General features: G+C 45.8%; 3 protein-coding genes across 5 annotated transcripts; 1 reads left to right on the top strand and 2 right to left on the bottom strand.

Moving 5' to 3' along the window:
* Window positions 1–4,869: 4,869 nt before the first annotated feature.
* LOC105031477 lies at window positions 4,870–9,792 on the bottom strand. The gene is made up of 18 exons (XM_010905937.5): window positions 9,642–9,792; window positions 9,500–9,555; window positions 9,256–9,342; window positions 8,986–9,113; window positions 8,736–8,879; window positions 8,568–8,639; window positions 8,297–8,470; window positions 8,106–8,202; window positions 7,509–7,732; window positions 7,233–7,386; window positions 6,940–7,151; window positions 6,711–6,828; window positions 6,356–6,561; window positions 6,160–6,277; window positions 5,887–6,056; window positions 5,592–5,680; window positions 5,358–5,476; window positions 4,870–5,273 (listed from the first exon to the last, which is right to left on the bottom strand). The coding sequence occupies exons 1-18, from the start codon at window positions 9,662–9,664 to the stop codon at window positions 5,029–5,031; spliced, it is 2,436 nt and encodes an 811-aa protein (XP_010904239.2). The 5' UTR covers window positions 9,665–9,792; the 3' UTR covers window positions 4,870–5,028.
* Window positions 9,793–11,394: 1,602 nt separating this feature from the next.
* On the bottom strand, window positions 11,395–16,970 carry LOC105031495. 2 transcript variants are annotated; one of them, XM_020043336.3, is made up of 16 exons: window positions 16,790–16,970; window positions 16,603–16,655; window positions 16,065–16,154; window positions 15,716–15,840; window positions 15,475–15,618; window positions 15,131–15,337; window positions 14,926–15,022; window positions 14,588–14,805; window positions 14,352–14,505; window positions 13,976–14,157; window positions 13,731–13,851; window positions 13,304–13,533; window positions 12,461–12,578; window positions 12,200–12,369; window positions 11,982–12,070; window positions 11,395–11,627 (listed from the first exon to the last, which is right to left on the bottom strand). In XM_020043336.3, exons 1-16 carry the CDS (start codon window positions 16,837–16,839, stop codon window positions 11,417–11,419), a joined length of 2,259 nt encoding a protein of 752 aa, XP_019898895.1. In that variant the 5' UTR covers window positions 16,840–16,970; the 3' UTR covers window positions 11,395–11,416. The 2 variants fall into 2 exon arrangements, with proteins under 2 accessions (XP_019898895.1, XP_010904266.1); XM_010905964.5 differs by having other exon boundaries at window positions 13,973–14,157; window positions 16,790–16,966.
* A 120-nt stretch (window positions 16,971–17,090) lies between these two features.
* On the top strand, window positions 17,091–20,526 carry si:dkey-19b23.7. 2 transcript variants are annotated; one of them, XM_010905938.3, is made up of 8 exons: window positions 17,091–17,585; window positions 17,977–18,048; window positions 18,158–18,229; window positions 18,433–18,626; window positions 18,916–18,967; window positions 19,045–19,210; window positions 19,339–19,536; window positions 19,768–20,526. In XM_010905938.3, the coding sequence occupies exons 1-8, from the start codon at window positions 17,568–17,570 to the stop codon at window positions 19,890–19,892; spliced, it is 897 nt and encodes a 298-aa protein (XP_010904240.1). In that variant the 5' UTR covers window positions 17,091–17,567; the 3' UTR covers window positions 19,893–20,526. The 2 variants fall into 2 exon arrangements, with proteins under 2 accessions (XP_010904240.1, XP_019898899.1); XM_020043340.2 differs by lacking the exon at window positions 17,977–18,048.
* Window positions 20,527–20,715: the final 189 nt, after the last annotated feature.

The raw sequence follows: 20,715 nt of genomic DNA, 5'->3' as shown, positions 1-20,715 counted from the left end.
CGTTGAGTACTGCCAGCCGGAGTGTTTCACCAAAGGCATGTACAACGGGCACAAGGCCACCGTCTGGTCTCTCGGCGTGACGCTGTTTACCCTGGTCAACGGGAAGCTGCCCTACAAAGACGAGTACAGCATCCGCAGAGGACACAGGCTGTGCTTTAAAGCAGGCGTTTCTAAAGGTATGCACACAGGGAGAGAATGGTACGGTTTCTCACCTTGCATGGGATTTGAACCAACAACCTCTCGTTTACTGGTCCAACACTCTTGACCACTAGGTGACCATTCCATGGGGATTCTGTCACAAAGAAATTCTGAAAACAGCATAGCCTGGTCTAATTATTAACGGTCATCAAAATGGCTGATTCGTCTAAAGGCAAAGTCCATGTTAGAATTTCTCCCAGATGTCTCCTGTAACAATCTCTACATTTGTGAAATTTCCCACATATTCCTCCCAGAACAAGGATGCATTTTGTGACTCCACTGTTCTTGCTAATTCTGTTTTCCCATAGAATGCAGGGATGTGATTCACTGGTGCCTAAGACGAAATGCTAAAGCTAGGCCAATGCTTGAGGAAATCCTGCTAAATGATTGGCTGTTGAACTAAGGTCAGTGTCTTTTGCAGGTGTCACAACAACATGTATATTAAATTCTGTGTCACCAGTTCCCTATTATATCAGATTCTGTATGATTAGAAACCTACCAGATATGTTGATACTGTATGATGTCATACTTGTCAGGTCTTAGAAACTGTTTAGTGTCACGTCAATCAGATTTCATGTTTTAAAAAAGATTATGTTATAGCTACCTATCAAATTGTATGTCCCTGCTTGATGATATACCTACCAGATATTTACGTCTTTTAAATTTTGTATCTGATATATATATATATATACACACACACACACACACACACACACACACACACACACACATATACATACATATATATAGCCTTACATTTAATTGATTTAACGACACAAACCTGAGATATAACTATATAGCACAATAATAAGACGGAGATTGACACATAATATTTATGTCTATTAATAACACCATGAGTTAAATTAAATATAGTTATGCATAGGTGTAACGAATAACGCTGTGGCCTCAGGATGCAAGTGCTCAAAGAAAGGTTTTAATAAACAAATATTCCAGCGAACACAAAACACTCCTTGGAGCGATATAACGTCTAGGCAATAGGATGAACAACTGAGACAGAGAGTGACCTGGGTTCTGACCGAAACAATACTCAACATCCGTGAATCCGTGATAGAGGCGTACCGGAGACGACGATCCTGGCAACTGGGAAACTGCGGTACGGGGCATGGTGCACTGGGAACCGGAGGACTGTGCTCGTGATACTGGCGTGACAGACGTTACAACAGGCCTTTTGCAGAATGATTGCATTGGAGCTTCCATAGTATTTGTAGGACCGTACACTTTTTTTTATATATAGCTCTGGAAAACATTAAGAGACCACTACAAATTATTCTTAAATCAGCATCTCTACATGTATGGTAGCCATTCCATTCCAGTGTCTGTTAAACTCCAACACAGGCACACCTCATTTTACTTAATGAGGTACTGATTAGGTGATTACCTGAACCATATCTAATTTAACGAGGAAAAGTAAAAACCACTGCTGTGATCATCATTATCCTCTTACAATAGGACCAGCTGGATGGCAAAAACAGTGCATGTAGTACCTCAAAGGTACTTTGAATAAAATAATTACTATTCAGCTTGGCAAAAGAGTTTAAAAGAAAAGCTTTGAGTGAGGAAAAGAAGGGTTCAATTCTGTCTTTACTGGCAGAGGGATACAGTGAGCATCAGTTTGCGTCCATCCTGAAAATGTCAAAGACAGCGGTTCATAAGAACAAGGCCAAGCAACAGACATTGGGGACAACAAAGCTACAGACTGGCAGAGGGCGAAAACGTCTGTCCACTGACCGAGATGACTGTCAACTCATTCGAATGTCACTCAACAACCGTAGGATGACATCAAGTGACCTACAAAAAGAATGGCAAACAGCAGCTGGGGTGAAATGCACGGCGAGGACGGTTCGAAACAGGCTCCTAGGGGCAGGGCTAAAGTTGTGCAAAGCTAGAAAAAAGCCCTTCATCAATGAGATGCAAAGAAGAGCCAGGCTGAAGTTTGCCAAAGACCATAAGGATTGGACCGTAGAGGAATGGAGTAAGGTCATCTTCTCTGACGAGTCAAATTTTTCTAATAGTTAGACAGAGACCTGGAGAGGCCTACAAGCCACAGTGTCTCGAACCCACTTTTAAATTTGTTGGAGGATCGGTGATGATCTGGGGATGCATCAGCAAGAATCGGGCAGATTTGACACGTGAATCAAGCCAAGTACAAGGTTATTCTGGAAGAATACCTGCTTCCTTCTGCTCTGACAATGTTCCCCAACTCTAAGAATTGGTTCTTCCAGCAGAACAATGCTCCATGCCACACAGCCAGGTCAATCAAGGTGTGGATGGAGGACCACCAGATCAAGACCCTGTCATGGCCAGCCTAATCTCCAGACCTGAGCCCCATTGAAAACCTCTGGAATTTGATCAAGAGGAAGATGGATGGTCACAAGTCATCAAACAAAGCCGAGGCTACTTGAATTTCTGTGCCAGGAGTGGCATAAAGTCACCTAACAGCAATGTGACAGACTGGTGGAGAGCATGCCAAGACGCATGAAAGCTGTGATAAAAAATCAGGGTACTGTGCATGTGTGCAATTCTTTATTGGAACAATAACCTATGAGCTTCATATTCATTGTGCCTTCTGACACCACCCCCATATAACACCATGTTCATTTGTTTGCTGATATCTGAAAGCACGGCGAAAGGGCACCTGCCAGAAATCTGACCATTTTCAACACAAGCTAATGCTAATAAATGCATTTACAATTCTTCTTTTGAACTGTACATCGGATTTACTTGCCAGTAGATTTTCACACTCTAGGGCATACTTCTGAACAGGGCTGATAATGAAACTAGTTGGTTTGTCAAAAGTCGACTGAACAATGACTTCACAAAGTTTGCCCTTTATGCTAACTCCAATTACCACTCTAAAAATGCCATTAAAATCAACCGGTAATCCGATTGACCTGACTGTTGGTGTACAGGTGTCTCATATGTGCCTCCCTATAGGGTTCTAAGGAATAAGAGATATATTACAAGATGACGGACAAAATGGCTGACCTGTGTAAAACGTATCGATACATACACTTGGCACAATGAAAATACAAATCAGGTATATCATCCACACTAACCCAATTCCTCCACAAGGGGGTACCACAGGCCACGCCTTCATGCATTTCCCCCACAAATATGCCATTTCCACCCCGACTGACCTAGAATGCTGATTTTGTGTACTTGCCTCATTCCCCAGGATTTACAAAATTGCATCAAGACCCTATCATTTCTGCCATGTTAGATATTTTTTGGTGAAAATTTCATGAAACCTCTAAAACATCTACATTAACACTGCAAATGTGTCTAATAGGTGTCTCCCTATAGGGTGTTTAAAACTAAGAGAAATAATCCAAGATGGTGGACAATATGGCTGACCACAGTAAAAAAATATATGAAAGTACTACCCATGTGATTATTTCTGCTGCCATATGCTTTCAACGTTGACTGCTACCCTATGCTCACCATATCACAGCAGACCCAGTCTCATGGTTGCTTACAACTACATTTTCACCTTGCTTTGACATCTTTGTGGACTCATTAGCTGGTTGTTTCAACATGAGGGCTGTCTGTGTTTTAGAGTAAACAGGGTCAGTGCTTTCATAGTATTGGACAGGTTTAAAAGCTTGTTTCCAGAGGCAGTTCATTTTCCTACTGATGTTTATAAGTGCATGTAGGCAAACCTAAACACAGACCTGCTTTATAGTAAAATCCTATTGAAAACATTTAGATTTGTGTGCACATCCAAAAGTTGGAGTATACCAGCAAACACCACATTGTGCTTTTGAATAAGTGGAGTGATTATTCAAATTCCTCTTAACCTGCAGAATGTCATAGATTGTTTGACACCCCTAGTTAAATTGCTTAAATCACTGTTCTAAAATTGTATTTATATAAACAAAGTATTTAATACCAGGCTTCATGATTGGATGTTGACCAGGCTCTGCTAATTAGAGAGCAGGCTGACTGAATACACAGCATGGTAGTCGATTGGGCTCCACTTATAAATATCAGGGCATGTGAAAAGCATACAGATGACCTAATAGATGTTTGAAGGGTGTTCTTTTTCACCTGTTTCAATGTGACAATTTAAAAGCTTACTTTCAGGATCCCAACACAGTTTTTTGTATCTGGCAGTTCCATAATCTTTTAAAGGCCAGAAATAATGCACTGTCAAGTCAATTCTCAAACATCTTGCTATATGTTAGTTTCCTGTAACAATTTGTCAATTCCAGGCTAGGCTGAGACTGCCATTTCACAACACTAAAGAACCAGCTGTGTGCTCAGCTTTCTCACAATGATAGAAGACTGCTTGGCTGAAAAATTGGTTGGTAGACTATGGTAATACCTATCACACTAAGGACTCTATTTTCTTGGCTGAAGGCAATGATTACAACATTGTGACAAGGACATGCCCTTCTAGAGCCATAGGTTTGAGAAAGGCAGATTACAAATTGCTTCAGGACTTAAGGTGGTTTCAAGACAGGCAGCACAAATACAATACTCAGGAGGACCTCAGCATCATGTGGCCTGATGTTTAACTGTTCCTGTCCTTTTAGAAACATACAGGTCACAACAGAAGAGCTAAGGTTTCCCCATTTTTACCTGACTGAACTGTTGTCAATGCATCACAAGACCATAGTAAATACAGCCCCCCAAAGAAAATGCCATCTATACCTTGCTGTGATGGGTAAGACTTTTATTAACAGACATTTAAAATAGCCTAACAGCATTTACGCAATTCAGTGGCTTCATTAATTATTGTGGAGACTCTGGTAATACAATAGAAGTGGAACATCTGAGAAGAACATCTTATACTATTTTCTAGATCAACTACAGTCTGGGTGTAGTTGGTTCCTTTGAATTGTTCATTTGCCAGCTGAAAAGTCTGACATATTCAGCTGTAGGTTGGATGGCAGGCAGATTCCTCCAAGGTGTTAATCTTGTATGGGGGTTGTTGACATAGCGATCAATCTTACTGAAGAGTGGTCTTCTGGGGCGTTTGTGAGAAGTGGACAGAGAGCGGGTAGCACTAATTGTAGGCTTGACAGTGGTGGGCAGAGACAACGTAGGTGGACCTAGAGGGGTCAGGAACAGAGGCTGTACCAACGCCACCCTCAGCTTCACGACCAACTACTCAATAAACCAGATGGGATACTTGCTTTTCTCTGGAACTTCAGTCACCATCATGGTGCCAACTCCAGGGGAGTCTGCTTCAAACCTCCGATAGGCAAACAGCTTGTGTAGCCCACTCAGGGGATACACACATCGCACCGTCACACTGGAGAAGAAAAACAGTTGAAGCAAACGTTAGAGCCAGAGCAGTTTCTGCAGTGATCAAACCGATGACTGACGAGACCATGGACGTGCCGCTCCTTAACTAAAACTTAACTTACACTAAGGGACTGGTTTTTACTGGTGCCTCGGAGTCAGACACCTGCTCAATAAGGATCTCGTTTTCATAGGCTACATGTGGGTAGTCAACCTGGAAGAGTACAAGATGAGAATTCAACTCTGATAAAAATGGCAGGTGGCCATTCATGTGTACATTGAATGGCCACCTGCAATATCTGAGAATTTAAGTCAGACTCAAAGCTGTAGATTCTTAAGTGAAGACATTATATTAAACTTTTGCATTTAGTTCAGTGACAGGTTCCCAGTAGCTTAAATCAATGATATTCTCAACTTTACCATGACTCTGGTTCCACAGGTGTCAAGACCAAAGTTAAAGAGAACCCTGGTGTCATCAGTCTCTTGGGGCCTGCACGTGCGATTTGCAAGAGAGGTCCTGCTGGGTTCTGCTTCCGGTATAACCAGTGTTACATCTTTCACTACGGTCATCACTCCTTTGGTGGAACATACTAGAGACAGAGTTACTGATTGAACAACATGCCCACAAGTTGCTATAAGTCATTGCTATGCAAACACCAAACTCAAGCTGCAGGTTAGTGTGGCACAAGGTACCTATGAGCTCAGTAGTTTGGAAGACACAGCGCATCGACAATGATCGTGCCACTTCCAAGGTCCTGGAAAATCTTGAGAGGATTTCAAATGTGCCAGAAAACTGCTCCAAATGGATATCCTGGAAAACACTAAAGGGTTAGAATTTCTGCTTTTGTATTAGTCAATGACCATTCAGTTTGACCGGCGAGCGTCTCACCTCATAGGTGTATCCAACAGTGAAAAGGGGCACTTCCAGGGTCAGACTATTGCTATCGTTTTGCATTACATAGCCACGCTTGGATGCCAGACTCGGGGTCAGAAGGTAAGGACCAATAGCCGCCTCCCACAGGTAGTCAAATGGCTGGTGGTCCATCTGGAAACTTATGTTCCTGGAGTTGCAGACCGCACTGAATACTGGAGCAACTGATGGAGAAACATTCCAAAGGCCGGGTAAGTTGTGTTTTACTTGTTCCAAGACAATAGCAGTCGTCAACATACAAGGTTGAAACAAACCCACTGGAGTAGGTTCATGCCATCCACCCTGAATTAAGTGACAGACCAAGTCCACTTACAGACATCATGGAAGTGAGCAACTATTGATGTCAGGTGGTAGAAGGGCTCCCCCTGGGGCAGGACAGCCAATGTGAAGTTGATGTACAACATGTAGAGGAAGAGCCCCTCTGTAGAGTACTACAGACAGAAAAAACAAGCTTAGCCACAAAGACCAGGGCAAATGGGCTCTTAATGCTGGAGACACTTCAGAGCAGTAATCCCTTTAAGCATGTTAAGGATTCATCTTACGAGTTTGTGGACAATGACGTCTTCAAACGGCACTCTGAGAATGTAGCCGTGCAGGGTGCTGTTCAACTGGTGGACCGCTGTTATGTTGTAGTTGCTCTCATTAGCCTCCTGCACGGTGAAGGCATGGCCGTTAAGCTTCACAGCCACGAGGTTGACCATGTCTGTGAGGTTCCCCAGGTACACCGTGAAGACACGCTCTGCCAGGTCCGTCTCTGCATTAGACCAAGAACAGGTTATTGAACCGGTCAGCGTACAACGTTGGAGCAACTTCATTAGTTCCCAGAATGCCTTACGGTTTATGACCGAGGGGTCCTGCCATAGAAGGGGTGTACTCATGGGTCTGTGGAAGCGGATTCTGGTCTCCACACCACCCTCATCCACCAGGAGTTGTTCAAAATAGAGATGGAGTATGTAGACCTCATGGTACGTGTTGTTCATCACAAAGCTCTGGAAAGACAAAAGACACGGTTTGAAAGACAAAAGACAAAAGACACCATGATAAACCAGGCCATGACTTCAGCCAGCTGGTCAATGGGAGGTAAACTCGACACACAAAACCGCCTACTAACATGTCTGTATCCTCCCTCTGCGTTAAAGGGGATGCTGAGACGGATGGTGTCGTCACTGATCTCCAGGCTGTAGCCACGGCCTGCTGCGGTCGCCTTGTCCAGGAGCTGGCCATCCACCCCCATGCTGACCTGCATGCTGTCCAGCCCAGCCAGTCCAGAAGCCAGAGAGGACAGTAGAGTGGGAGTCTCCCAGATCAGATCCACACCGTCAAAGACTCCATCATCTGGAAACACACAACCGGTTAGAACCGGTCAGACTTAATCATCCAGTCAGTTCACGGTGCTCTAGTGAAAGGTTAGGGCCCTTCACTGCCAGTCTTATGGGGCCAAACCGCCTGACAGTTTGTTACTCACCAGCTGTTCTGATGGCAGACTAAAGTGGAATGAAAAACTAGTGGTAGATCTTCATATGGCCCTCAAGGACCAACATTAAGTCATGGGATACACTTGAGCTTCCATTACTGCTAACTTCTTCCCAGTCTTTGTTTGTCTCACCTTATCCCAAGATCAAATGCCATCATTACTACAACGCCAGCTGGTGGACAGGATCACAGGCTGAACCTTAACAGATACAACTGACATGGATTTGAGACTTACTAGTACTGCAAGCAACGACCAAATCCACCATCATGACCACCCATCGCTGCCTGGAGAACAGTATTGGATGGACCTGCTCCACCCTGGTGCCATTCACCTAGAATTAACAGATCAAAAGGGTCCATGCTGATACTGTACTGGGGGGGGGGGGGGGGGCTTAAGTCAGGGTTTGAAAAGGAAATAGTTCTCACCATGACGAGAGACGAGTGTGGTTGTCTGTAAGGCGAGCGGAACACCAGCCTCCCTTGGGTGAGGTGGAACACATAGCCCAGAACCCGGGCCTCGGGGATGGACATGGGACTGAACTGCTGCTCCCCCTCCTTCTGGAACATCACCTGCCAGGCAGGAGTGGCAACACGGTGGGCCTGATGTGGGCGGGGAGACAGGGCATGAGATTGGACTCAGCAAGTGAGGAGACACCGATGTCTAAAGCCGTCAAATCCAACACTGCATGTTGCCTACCGTAAGTTGGGCAGCCATCCAGTAGTCCTCCGTTTTACTGAACACACAGGACATGTCATTCCTCACCGACACCTAGGTCACAAGAGAGGTTATTCTTCCACAGGCTTAGGAGGATATAGTGGAACTCCCTTCTAGAGAAAGACCCCTGGATACGCAGTCCCTCACTACCTCCATGTAGTTCTCCTCACAGCGGATTTCTCTGGGGGACCAGGGCAGAGGGAGGTAGCAGGTCTCATTTATTCTGTAGGTCATCTCCTCACCAGTCTCATCAGCTGCGATCAAGTTGAAACTAAAAACAAACACCTCATCACCCTGAGAGAATAAAAAAAGAAACAACGACATTAGTTTGTTCCCAATGCAACGGTCTGCACATGTTTAGGAGCCCTTGTAGCCTTCACAGGGAAGGGTTAGGATGTACCTGGTTGTCAGTGTGACAGGAGTAGTAAGAGGCTCGAAGCTCAGCATGGCCATGCAGGGGGAGGATACTGAACATGTAGCCACACTCTGAACCATACAGCTCTGTAATAGCATGAACACCATCGGCATCTGAAACAGTAAGAGTCAGTCACAGTCAAACAAGTCACCCACAGGGTACAAAATGCAGGCCTGGCACACTAAAGGCAATCTCATTAAACTCTAAGCAAAACAAAAGAAACACATTCATAAAAAGATAAATAAGTTTACTAACCAACAGCTTCAAAGCGTGGTTCATTCTCAGCAATTAGGCGGGTTGTTACCAATAGGTATCTATCCCGACATTCAGTCTCCACAGCCACTATAGGAACCGACAAGGTTAGGACCAGTTTGAATTAAGCAATTAAATTCACAATTGGTATGACAACTGTACATATTGCCAAAGTACAAACAATGTTTGCACATGTTTTTTTAAATCACTCCTTGCCAGTTCTGTAGTTTGTTCAAAAATGTCTTACCTCCTAGAACATCAGCACAACTTACTCTTGGCCACACAGATAGGAGTACCAATACTCTGCAAGAAAGAAAGTCACAAGTCTTAAGCTGTGTTGATTGATATGTACTCTAATGCATATCACTCTGCCCACTACAAACACTTACCCCAACAAAAACCCCAAAGCCATTGTCACTGATCAAAGAAGTGTCTCAGCCTAGCCAGGAACTGCTAGGGAACTACACCTACTGACCACACACTAACATAAATCATGCACTTTTAATATCCAGGACCAAACAGCAATGCATGAGTACTAGCCTTTGCTACCTGACACCTTTATATGAAGTTGGTGCCTTAATTGACTCATTAGAAGCTTAATGATGTGCATGTAGGCAATTAGCTAATTGGGTCGCATGTTTGGTCAGTTTAACACAGAGGTTGATAGAGGACTTATCTGGGTGAAAATACACATAGACATTTGCTTTTTTAATGTAGTCAGTAAATGTCTTAATGTTAATGTCTTATTGTTTTAAGACAGTTGTGAAAGATAGGAGAGTAGTGTGTTAAGAGCAGTGCGCTGGACTCTAACCCATGCTACAACTGTACATGTGAAAGATATAGGAGAGTAGTGTGTTAAGAGCAGTGGGCAGGACTCCAACCCATGTTACAACAGTACATATGAAAGATATAGGAGAGTTGTGTGTTATGAGCAGTGGGCAGGACTCCAACCCATGTTACAACAGTACATATGAAAGATATAGGAGAGTTGTGTGTTATGAGCAGTGGGCAGGACTCCAACCCATGTTACAACAGTACATATGAAAGATATAGGAGAGTAGTGTGTTAAGAGCAGTGGGCAGGACTCCAACCCATGTTACAACAGTACATATGAAAGATATAGGAGAGTTGTGTGTTATGAGCAGTGGGCAGGACTCCAACCCATGCTACAACAGTACATATGAAAGATATAGGAGAGTAGTGTGTTAAGAGCAGTGGACAGGACTCTAACCCATGCTACAACAGTACATTTGAAAGATATAGGAGAGTTGTGTGTTAAGAGCAGTGGACAGGACTAACCCATGCTACAACAGTACATATGCAGTGGAGACTGCAATTTAGACCACTGGACCAACCTAGATAGAGGGGCACTCAACTTCACATCACAGTTGGGAAACTAAGACTCTATAATGGGACAATACGGATGCTTCTGAATTTTAAAATAGCCTTTGTAGATTTGGATGTGACCGAATTTAGATGTCATTTATGTGAACACAGACAAATGGCAAGTTAAATTGCAAGGAATTAACAGAAATGCAGCCTGCAGCTTGTCCTTCCCACTGAAGTGTTGCCATGACAAATGCAGTAATCCTGGTGCATTGTGGAAACGTTCACCTGACAAGCTGAACATGTACAAAGCAATGGATTAAAAGCCAGGGTGATGCACTGCACTATTTGTCCACATGGAATACACTTTGCCTTGTCGGAGTTATTTGCTCATTTCCAATTTGCAAGTCAGGTTGAATTCATAACCATTGGGACAATAAAAACTGTGCCTAGGCATGCATTTTTATTTTAACTCTTACTGTACCAGGTAAGTTAACCAAAAACACATTCTAATTCACTGCAACAACCTCCAGCAAAATGAAGGTTAACTACCTTGCTCAGATTCAGACCAGCAGTTCAATAGATACAAGTAGAGTGCAAATAGGACTTTGGTATATCATGTATGTAGGGTACTTAAGCCTGAACCATCAATGAAATATTTGTAGATCAGTCACATTTTAGCCATGATACAATGCGGTTTATAAATGCATTCAAAAACATCCTTCATCGGTCTGTCTTGTCCATGAAGGGTTTTTTCCATTGGGATTATTACTGTAAATATAATTAGGAAGGATTTGAACCAACAGCAAACATGTTTAGATTTCTTTTTATTAGGAAGTCAGAGGCGCATCTTCAAAGCAATCAAAGTTCCCACTAGAATGACTGCCACTCCCACCACCGCCACATACAGCCCAACTCCTCTGCCGGAGGCCTCCCTGCGAGTGTGCTTCAGGGGCGGCAGAGGTGAAAGGTCAAAGGTCGAGTTGACCGGCTGTGCACTGAAGACGGTGCCTGGGTCACTTTTGGGGTAGCGACATTGGATGGTCAGCCTGAAACAGACAATTTAGATCCATTAAAAGGTGGTGGAAAACAGTTCGTGTTCCAGATAGGAAGGTTTCAGAAACCCTATATACATGACATTACAACATACTGGGACATAGAAAACGATCTGTGGACAGTGGGGGTTTTGGAGTAAAGATCGATTCATTCTACTACTGACCCAGTCCCTGTGAGCAGAGAGCGGATAGAGGCCGAAGTAAGCCTTTGGTTGCTTTCTGAGTATTGTTTGGTTGTGTGGGTTTGGATGGGACAGGCAGGAAAATGGAGGACCATGAAAGGGGAATTTTGAAATGTGTGGTGGAATGCCATGAGGAAATTGAAATATAGTTCTAGACAACATTTACCAGTCACTGTGGACGAGCGGGTGATCCCCGGAGAGAGGTTCTTGCAGATACAGCACCCGGTTTTCATACACTACTAAATCCCCCATTACCTAGAAAAGACATATCAGCATGTCTATTCGTTTTAACGCCAACAGGAACTTTGGATGCACTTGAACCTAGAACAACGTCCCAGAAATAAGAGCAGCGTTGTTCCCAGCTAACGCTCAGCACGCACTCACGGTTTCCGTGGTACCGCAGGAGTCCAGGGAGAAGTTGAATAGGGCCCTGACGCCATCCGTCTCCCGGGGAACACAGCTGGGATCCAATAGGCTGGTGCGGATGGACTGGGTGGGTGGGACCGTGCGTGACGTGTCCGTCACTATCAACATTCTCTTGTCCGGTAAGCACACTGGAAGTCACGACAAGCATTAGTGCTCACAACACCTCGGGATAAGAAGTGTGTGTGTGTGTGTGTTTGTGTGCGTGCGTGCATGTCATACCCTGTAGTTCTCTGACATGGAAGATGCAGTTCTGGATAACACGGTCCTCCACTTTGAGTGTGTTTATGTCCACCACACTCACCTCCACCTGGGCTACAAGACCCTGCAAACTCAGTTCCTGCATGCAGAGGAGGCCGAGGGGGAAATGATGAACGCCTCCATTTAGGAACATTGATGTCAGATCAAGTATCATGATAATTATAAATCACTGTAGGCTCTCCAATGGCCAACAGTACATAGTCAGAGAAACCCATTATTTAAAGTGAATCCTAAATGGACACCGATTGGGCTTACTTGTTCTGAACACAGATGGCTCCTGTATCATATCACTGGTTTTGAATGACATTAGGGCTGACTTGAGTTAATTACAGATTAAAAGAGGCTGTTGAAGACAAGCCTCCAGTGCCTGCCGATCCCCATGTGATCTAGTAACAGCGGGTTTCCCCTAATACGTGTTGCAACGCTTCTGTAGTTTTGTGTTAAGAGACCACAGGTGGCATCACATGAACAGGTACTTTCCTAGTCTGACTATAAAGAGACGGGGGGGCAATAGAGCAATGGGTATCCTTAATTTAAAAAAGGATCACAATTAAATGGGTTTTTATCCCTTCACACATTTGGAATCGACACGTAAAAGTTACTTTGCTTTTCTGACGAGCGAGTAGAAAAGCCAAGGGAGCACATTCGCTTTAGAGCAATCAAAGACCCTGTCTATGTGGTTAAGAATACGGAGATGTATAAAGATGAAAGGATCGAAAAATGAAATAACGGTTTTAATTTGACTGAGAGCTGAAGCCATGAGGAGAGCCCGGGCAGCGGGTCACCAAACCTCTCACTCCTCACCTGGAAGATAATGCCTGGACTAAAGAGGGGGATCCTCACACTGAAGTACTCCTCTTCCGTTTCCACCTTGAAGCCCCCCGTCTTCACCAGTTCCCAGTCCAGCTGGCGGGCCCCTAGGAAGAGCTCCCAGCTCCGCCCCTGGGCCCCATAATGCAGCAGTACCAGGAAGCCGTTCTCCATGCACCTACCCTCCAGTCTTGGAGGGGCTGGGATGGGCGTGGGGAGGGTGGCTGAAACATTGAGAGGTGTATGGGGAGAGAGGGAGAATGAGGGATTTCAAAGCAAGATAGGAAGGCTGAAATAGTAACCAACCGTTTTGGGGAATGTATTCTCTATAAAGGCATATTTAGCGTTACCCTGAAGCACAGTAGGACATGCAACTCTATTGGGTTCCATGTGCTGTACAGATCTTAGCATGAATATCCACCTGTTGGTTCGTGAACATCACTCACAATGGTGGCGTTATGGTAGAAAACCTCGCCAGGGGGCGAGATGCTCAGGGCAAAGGTGAGAGAGAGGGAGTACTTCCTATAGCCCCCTTCCCCGAACTGACAGAAGGGAGACACTGTTACATTACGAAGCTTGACAATACTATTAGTGAGGTATTCTACAGAACCGCAAAACCCAGTAGAACCGGTGCTCATATTGTTGTCTCTGGGTTACTCTGACCTCCTGGAGAACGAGGGGGTGCGAGAAGGGGACGTGCAGCTGGTAGGAGTGTGTCCTGTTGGGGTTGAGGACCTGGTCCCAGGGCAGGGGGTCACCCTGACCCCCCACGGTGACATTGTGCAGGGACACATCCAGAGGAAACGCCCCCAGGGTGACCCAGAACACCTCCTGGGATGGGCTGGTGTCTGTGCAGGGAGAACACACGGCGTTCAGAGTCGGACCCGGAGCAGAGTAAAACCACTGCCTGACATGGGTTTCGGGGACTAATTATTATTAGTCGGCAGCCTACAGCATCACCACAGGCCAATGGCTGCACTATTACATTCACATCAGTTTTGCATGAGCCGATTAACCACAGCGGAAGCAGAAAGATACTGACTGTCAGTGAGTGTGGGATTCCGGGGGACGTAGGGGGTCTTGAGCAACCTGAAGGAGCGGTGCTGGGTGAGGGGCCAGCGCTCCTCCTCCCATTGGTGCATGTAGAACAGGTCCATTGACGCCGACTGGCTGTACCGGCCGTCCAACACGCCGCTCTGGGACCAGAACACGGGGTTAAGAGTGCGCGCTCGTGTCTCGGCCTGGGTGCGTGTGCGCACGTGCGTGCACTTTATATACCTTAATGTGCGTCCCCTCTGCGCCGAACGGAACGCTAACCTCCATCAATCCGTCGCTCAGGCGGAGCTGGTAACCCCGGTCCTTGACCGCGCACTCCCCCAGGACGAGTGTCTCCACCCCCATCCTCATTCCCCAGTTCCGGGGCCGCTCGCGCACCAGGGGGGTGAGGACGTGGGGCGCAGACCACAGCAAGCGGGCCCCCTCCGCCGTAGCCTCGTCTGGGGGAGCCATGGGGGGGACGCGTGGAGGAAAGGCCGGTCAGGAAGGAGGAAATCAGAGGTGGAAAAACGAGGGACGGTAAACCGGTTCAAACTGGCACAGAGAGAAGGTGTACTCACTGAGGGGACAGGCCGCGGTGAAGCTGATGGCGAGGGTCTGGCCCTGATGCGGGTAGAGGACCGTGGCGTTGACCACCTCCAGCTCCACGCCGGTGTCCTGTGTGCGTCGGTTACACCGACAGGCAGAGTACTGGGGGTCACGGTCAACACGAACACGGGGGGGGGGGGGCACGAACCCTCTGTCTAAGTAGCAGCAACTTCTAACCTTAAGGGTGAAGGAGAAGGGCGAGGAGTAGGGGCAGCGCATGACGATTCGGGAGCTCGACACAGAGACGTGGTAGCCAAGGGCCCCGGCCTCCGTCACGGGTCTGGGTCTGGACTCTTCCGTGTGGAGGCCCGGTCCGTGGAACATCACCCCACTCCTCACCACGTCGGAGCCTAACGGAGCGGGGAGCGGTCGCTTTACGGACACCTTGAAGAGCATTTCAGAGGAGAGACACGAGGAGGTGAAATGAAAGCAGGCGATTTGAAACATGTGGGTTAGGGTTCTCAAGTTCCATGCTTGGATGGACGGTCGGGTTCTACTGATGACGGGGGGCCGTCAGTCACCTCCATGTAGTTCTCCTCACAGACCATTTCCCGGCTGGCCCAGGGCCAATGGGGAGAACACTGCAGGAGGAAAGGGTAGGCTAGGTCCTTCCCCTCCAGCTGCTTGGTCACAAGCCATCCCCTCAGACGCACCTCCGAGTCGCCCTGCACAACAGACACCACGATGAGCCATAACAAATACATGAGGACAAGAGCTTTTTCCCGACCAAACCTATGGCACAAATCGATCAGTGGGGTCAACCTGGTTGTCAACGTGGCAGGCCAGGAACGAGGCGCGGAACACCAGGTCTCCGCGGTGATTGAAGAAGACTGTGTAGCCACACTCTGCGGCCCGCTGACCAGACAGGAAGTGGACACCACGGTGGTCTGATGACATCAGAGGTTTACAGGTAGTGAGTGGGAATGTTCACTGTTGGCTATGGCATTCTAGTCACATTTGGCTTCCTCGGAAAACACATCTATATGTGTGTACAGTTACGCATGACACAAACCAGGGCCAGTTGGGTAAAACATTTCTTCAGCCTGTGGCTCTAACCTAACGGGCTGGCTAAACTCTGTCCCATTTCTCAACCATTACGTTGGACATTCACCTTCAACTTCAATCCGGACCATGGGGCTAAGGAAGCCAGACTTGACGACCAGCCAGAAGTGGCGCTCATGACACTCAGTCTGGAATGTTCCTAAAAGACAAATGAATTGACACAAAGCGTGTTTTCTTTTATAGGAATAGGGTCACTCATAAAAGCTAACAGAATAATTTCGTCTCGTGCAGGCTGAATGGATATTTGACATGTATTTTACGGGTCTATAACGCATATGAACCATATTTCATCATCTACAGTTTGAAAAATTATGCTCAGAATTTTAAATCATGTTCAAAATTCATAAGTGGATCTGAGAAAATGAATTGTGTCCAAATAACGTATTATATATATTTTCCATTAAAGCATTTTTCGGTATTTCTCCTCATTTTCGAATGGGTGTGGCAGTCTCCTCTCTCCTACAAAGCGTTAAGGCAGACGTCTCGGTTACCGTATTGACAATAAGGCATGTTGTGCTGTAGATGGCCACCGGGGGGAGACACTTTCACATGACACAGAAAGTCGCTGTAAATTTAAACAAACTTACCAACTGGAGCAAGAGGTATAGTGTGATTGACTGTAACACAGAGTAACAGTATCCTGGAAGAAATCGTTCAAAAGTAGTTAAAATATATGCTGAACCGTAACCAATATTGTTTCTAGCACTGACTCTCCTGGCTACAGATTCCCATAGTTTAGTTCACATGTCACTAGCTTCCACTTTCTAAACTCACCCCAGCAGGACTTTAAGCAAAGTAACTTTCATTTTACAATTTACGGTCATGTTTGGTACAGTACAAACTCGATAAAGATTTCCGTATCTTTCTCAAATGTATTTAGTAATTTGTGTTGACGTGAATGATTCGCGAGATTTTGACTGTTGGTGGCATTCACACCTGTCCACTGGCTAATTGGTGGATAGTTGATTGCTGTAGAAGGATCTACCAATCAACACTGGCACACGAAGAAAATATGTTTTCTTACCTTTTAAGATAAAAAATGTGTCATAAAATGTAAGTATATTAATTTATTATTTCTGAAATAAATATAGTTATGTAGGATACGTAGAACTGTAAGCCAGACTTAGAGTTCCACACAATTCCTCACGCTGTTTTGTTTTGTACCTTATGTAAAGCTTCTTTGGATCCTAGCAAACACCTATATACGTTTAATGTATTATTATTGTATCGTTTAAACCGAATTCTACGTTTCGTTATTTCACGGGAATATACAGAGGACCCCTTGCGTATGAGACAACACCCGAGAGATGAGATCGAAGAACAAGGAATCTCCCGAAATGAAAAAGGATATAGACTAGATCTCTATCCTTGAAGAAAATCTAAGCTATATCATTTTTAGATCACTCGCAGAAATGGGCATCTAATGATGTAGACTTCTAAAAATGAAGACTAGCAAAAAAGGGGAATGGATGTGTGCATATGCAATTGCTTCTTGTGGGACAGCGCACATAAATAACGCTCATTTCAAGGTTTAGATCGTTACATTGACAAGATGAGCAGCAGCAGCGGTGTAAGTAACCTGCCTAAAAGGCATATTTTATTTAGAAGAACGAGACATTTAATAATTTTGTTGCAATTAAAGGGGTGATGTATACCACTCAATTCAACATAGTTAAACATGTATTCGGATAACACATTTCTCAAACCGACCTCACGCTTGTCTTATTTATGTAATTTGCATGATTGCATAAAAATCGAAGGCTACTTGTCATGGATGCTGATGCTGACGCGTTGCTTGGAAACAAGACGTGTGTTTTTATTTTACATACACGCTAACAGGTCCTTCCTCTTAGATGCAAGCAATTCAATTAACATGTTTAAAAATATAACACTTACAAAATTAGATTCTATATGTGTGCGTGTGTGTATGTGGTGTGTATGTGCGGGCATATGTGTGGCAGAAGCGAGAGAGGGAACAAAAGCAGAAACTGCAGCACTTCCTGACTGACCTGGCCTTGCTGGGATCGCTGCAGGTTAGTTGTCATGGTTTTAGAACCGGATAGCGCCCCATCCAGCCCGTGAATGATCCATTTAAATGTACACATCATCACCAGGACACCCCTTTCTTGTCTTACCATGTAGGGTTTCCAGTACTTTCAACCATGGCTAAGGGGAAGAGAGGAACTACTTCTTACCGTAGTCAATGAGGACCTGGTTAGTCTCTCTAACTCCGCAGTTTATATATAAACCCCGAACATCCAGTACATCCAGGCTCTTCTTTATTCCTAGAGTTATGTTGCTTAGGATGTGCCATAAGTGTACCATATCTCACCGGGGACTGAAAACCTGTGTTACAAGAAGTTCAGGTTATGTAACTTCCTTCCTGCCTATTCCTCCCCACTGGTCCCTCCCCCCAGGGTTGGCGCTCCCCTGGGTTTGCCGTGTCCGAAGCCTCCTCCTTCAGTAGCGGTTTGTCCTCCAGCAGCACCAGTAGCACCTTCAGCCTGGCTAGTGATCCTGGCTCCCCCCTACCAGAGGACCCAGAGGGGCCCCATCAGGCTCCGCAACCGAGGCAGCGCCACTCCCAGAGGCCTGACCATCCTGGCCACACGTAAGGAGCCGATGTACAAGTAGAAACGTGCACACACCAATGCACGTGTGTAAGCATGGAACTAACACATGCATAAATTAATACACGCATGCAGTGCCGGGTCTAGCATTTTTGGGGCCCTAAGCTAAATTTGATTTGGCAGTCGGAGGCCCCCTAGCGGTCAGGGGCCCTAAGCCACCGCTTTTGTTGCTTATGCCAGGAGCCGGCCCTGCACACATGCACTCATATACACACACACAGACACACACACACTGAATAACTGAACTCTCTTTTTCCACTGGGCCGATAGCGAGGACCATCTCCTGCCAGCGTCCCCCAGTGAGAGGGAGATTGCGGTGCCTGTGAGTAGTCAAGTCATAATTCCACTCAGTTTAAATTGGGAACCAGTCAGTGTTTTATACTGATTCTCTGTCTCCAGGAAGTGAACTGCACTCTTTTCCTATTGGCTGGCTACGCCAAGTACGGCCGCCCGTATGCCTGGATACGGTCCAATCACGAGCGCCTGGTCAACATTGGTGGCACCGATTCGATGGTGAAGGACACGCCTATGAAACTCAAGTCCATTACGGACTGGGGCTCCCAAGGTTTAGAACATTTACTTTTATGTGTTTTCTAGTTTGGATCCCGCTATGACAATAACACTTCCAAAGCACTATATCACTCTCTAGTCTGATCAGCCATAATGCTGTTTCCCCTCTGTCTCACCCTCTAGGAATAAGAGTGTGGGATATCGTGAGTGAGCTGGTGTGTCTTTGCACCATTCCATCTCCCTCCAACCCCTTTGCCCTGGACATGCGCTACCTGAAAAGCCTTCCACTCTCAGAGCGCTTCCTAGTCTCTGGAGCCCTGCTTAACTTTCTGGAGACATATGTTGTCTACGGCAACCGGGATGAGCTGCACTACGAAAAAGGTGAGCCGTTGTCACTTTTCGGGGGGGGGGGGGGGGGGGCTTGAGATGCCTTGTACCTGAACTACATTTAATATCCCAAGATTACAGCTTGATATGCTGTCTATAGTCTACAGCAGGAAGGTGGCACTGTTGGGCTGTAGACGTCTGGCGAACAGTTCTATTCTAATTTCTCTCTTCACTCTTATTTCTCCCTTACATCCTCATGGCCCATCTCACAACCATCACCCCCAGTCCTAGAAGAGGTGAAGTCTCTGCGGCGACTCCACGTCCAGACCCTGTTGGAGGTCCAGAGACGACAGGGCAGTATTGCCAAGCCAGTCCAACCCGCTGTAGCCGAGCCCTCGGAGAAAGACTGACCAGGATGTTCCCCTGGAGTGGTTTTCTCAGTCAACACTGTGCGGGATGGAGAGGAAATAGTGGTTTCCATATTCCTCCAAGTCTCTGGGTCAGAAAAGCACAGTGACATTTATTTTTTCAATAAGACCAGAATGTTACCACAGTGATATTCATAAGTGCACTAGAAAAACCATGGACAAGTCCCCATAGTCTGTCCTTGTTCCAGGACATTTTCTTATTTTTGGTACCCAGTGAATGAAGTCCTAATGAGCTGCTCAGTAGAGGTTGAAGGATGGAGGGAGATGAGCAGCTTCAAGGTAAGGAGGTTGGTGGAATTATCGGTTTCCATAATGAATCGGTGTCTGCTCCACAGCTAAAGGGAATTGTGAATTTATACTTTAAGTCAAAGAAGCAGTACTGAATAATTAATCTTCTGCAGAGATGAGAACAATGTGCCAAAACCAAAACGGGAACCATTGTCTAAACATTGCTCTAATCTGAAAGTGCCAGAGCCAAGATCCTGAAGGGCACATATAATGTATGACACTCCATTTTTGGGGACACTGTAAATCCACCATCTGTGAGTGAAGTGGAGGTGAATGCCTGTTTTAAATGATGTTATGACACACAAGAATAAAACACCCTGAGAAATAAGCTTCTTGACTTTCAGCTTATCCCACGACCCCTGGTGACCTCCGGTCTTGCCAGCTCAGCCAGCCCCACAGTGGAATGTTGTTGCAAGTCCAAGATAGACCAACCCTTTAAGAAACGGGCAAAATGCCTCTAAAATACTTGTGAATCGTCTTGTTTTTCTATCATTAATCAAATCTTCAGCAACAGTAC

The sequence above is a fragment of the Esox lucius genome, chromosome 24, assembly GCF_011004845.1.
Source record: "Esox lucius isolate fEsoLuc1 chromosome 24, fEsoLuc1.pri, whole genome shotgun sequence".
NCBI classification, from domain to species: domain Eukaryota; kingdom Metazoa; phylum Chordata; class Actinopteri; order Esociformes; family Esocidae; genus Esox; species Esox lucius.
This window is presented reverse-complemented; position numbering and strand designations above follow the sequence as displayed.

Excerpts from the sequence above, each read along its gene's own strand:
- LOC105031477 (XM_010905937.5), bottom strand. The coding sequence starts at position 9,664 with ATGGCTTTGGGGTTTTTGTTGGG. Across the intron at positions 8,640-8,735 it reads GTGAGGAGAACTACATGGAG|GTGTCGGTGAGGAATGACAT; the intron begins GTAGTGAGGGAC and ends CTTGTGACCTAG. Across the intron at positions 6,829-6,939 it reads ACGTCATTGTCCACAAACTC|TACTCTACAGAGGGGCTCTT; the intron begins GTAAGATGAATC and ends TTCTGTCTGTAG.
- LOC105031495 (XM_010905964.5), bottom strand. The coding sequence starts at position 16,839 with ATGACCGTAAATTGTAAAATGAAAGTTACTTTGCTTAAAGTCCTGCTG. Across the intron at positions 14,806-14,925 it reads CACCGCGGCCTGTCCCCTCA|ACGAGGCTACGGCGGAGGGG; the intron begins GTGAGTACACCT and ends TGGCTCCCCCAG. Across the intron at positions 12,579-13,303 it reads GTCCAGGCATTATCTTCCAG|GAACTGAGTTTGCAGGGTCT; the intron begins GTGAGGAGTGAG and ends CTCTGCATGCAG.
- si:dkey-19b23.7 (XM_010905938.3), top strand. Across the intron at positions 19,211-19,338 it reads TACGGACTGGGGCTCCCAAG|GAATAAGAGTGTGGGATATC; the intron begins GTTTAGAACATT and ends CTCACCCTCTAG. Across the intron at positions 19,537-19,767 it reads TGAGCTGCACTACGAAAAAG|TCCTAGAAGAGGTGAAGTCT; the intron begins GTGAGCCGTTGT and ends CATCACCCCCAG.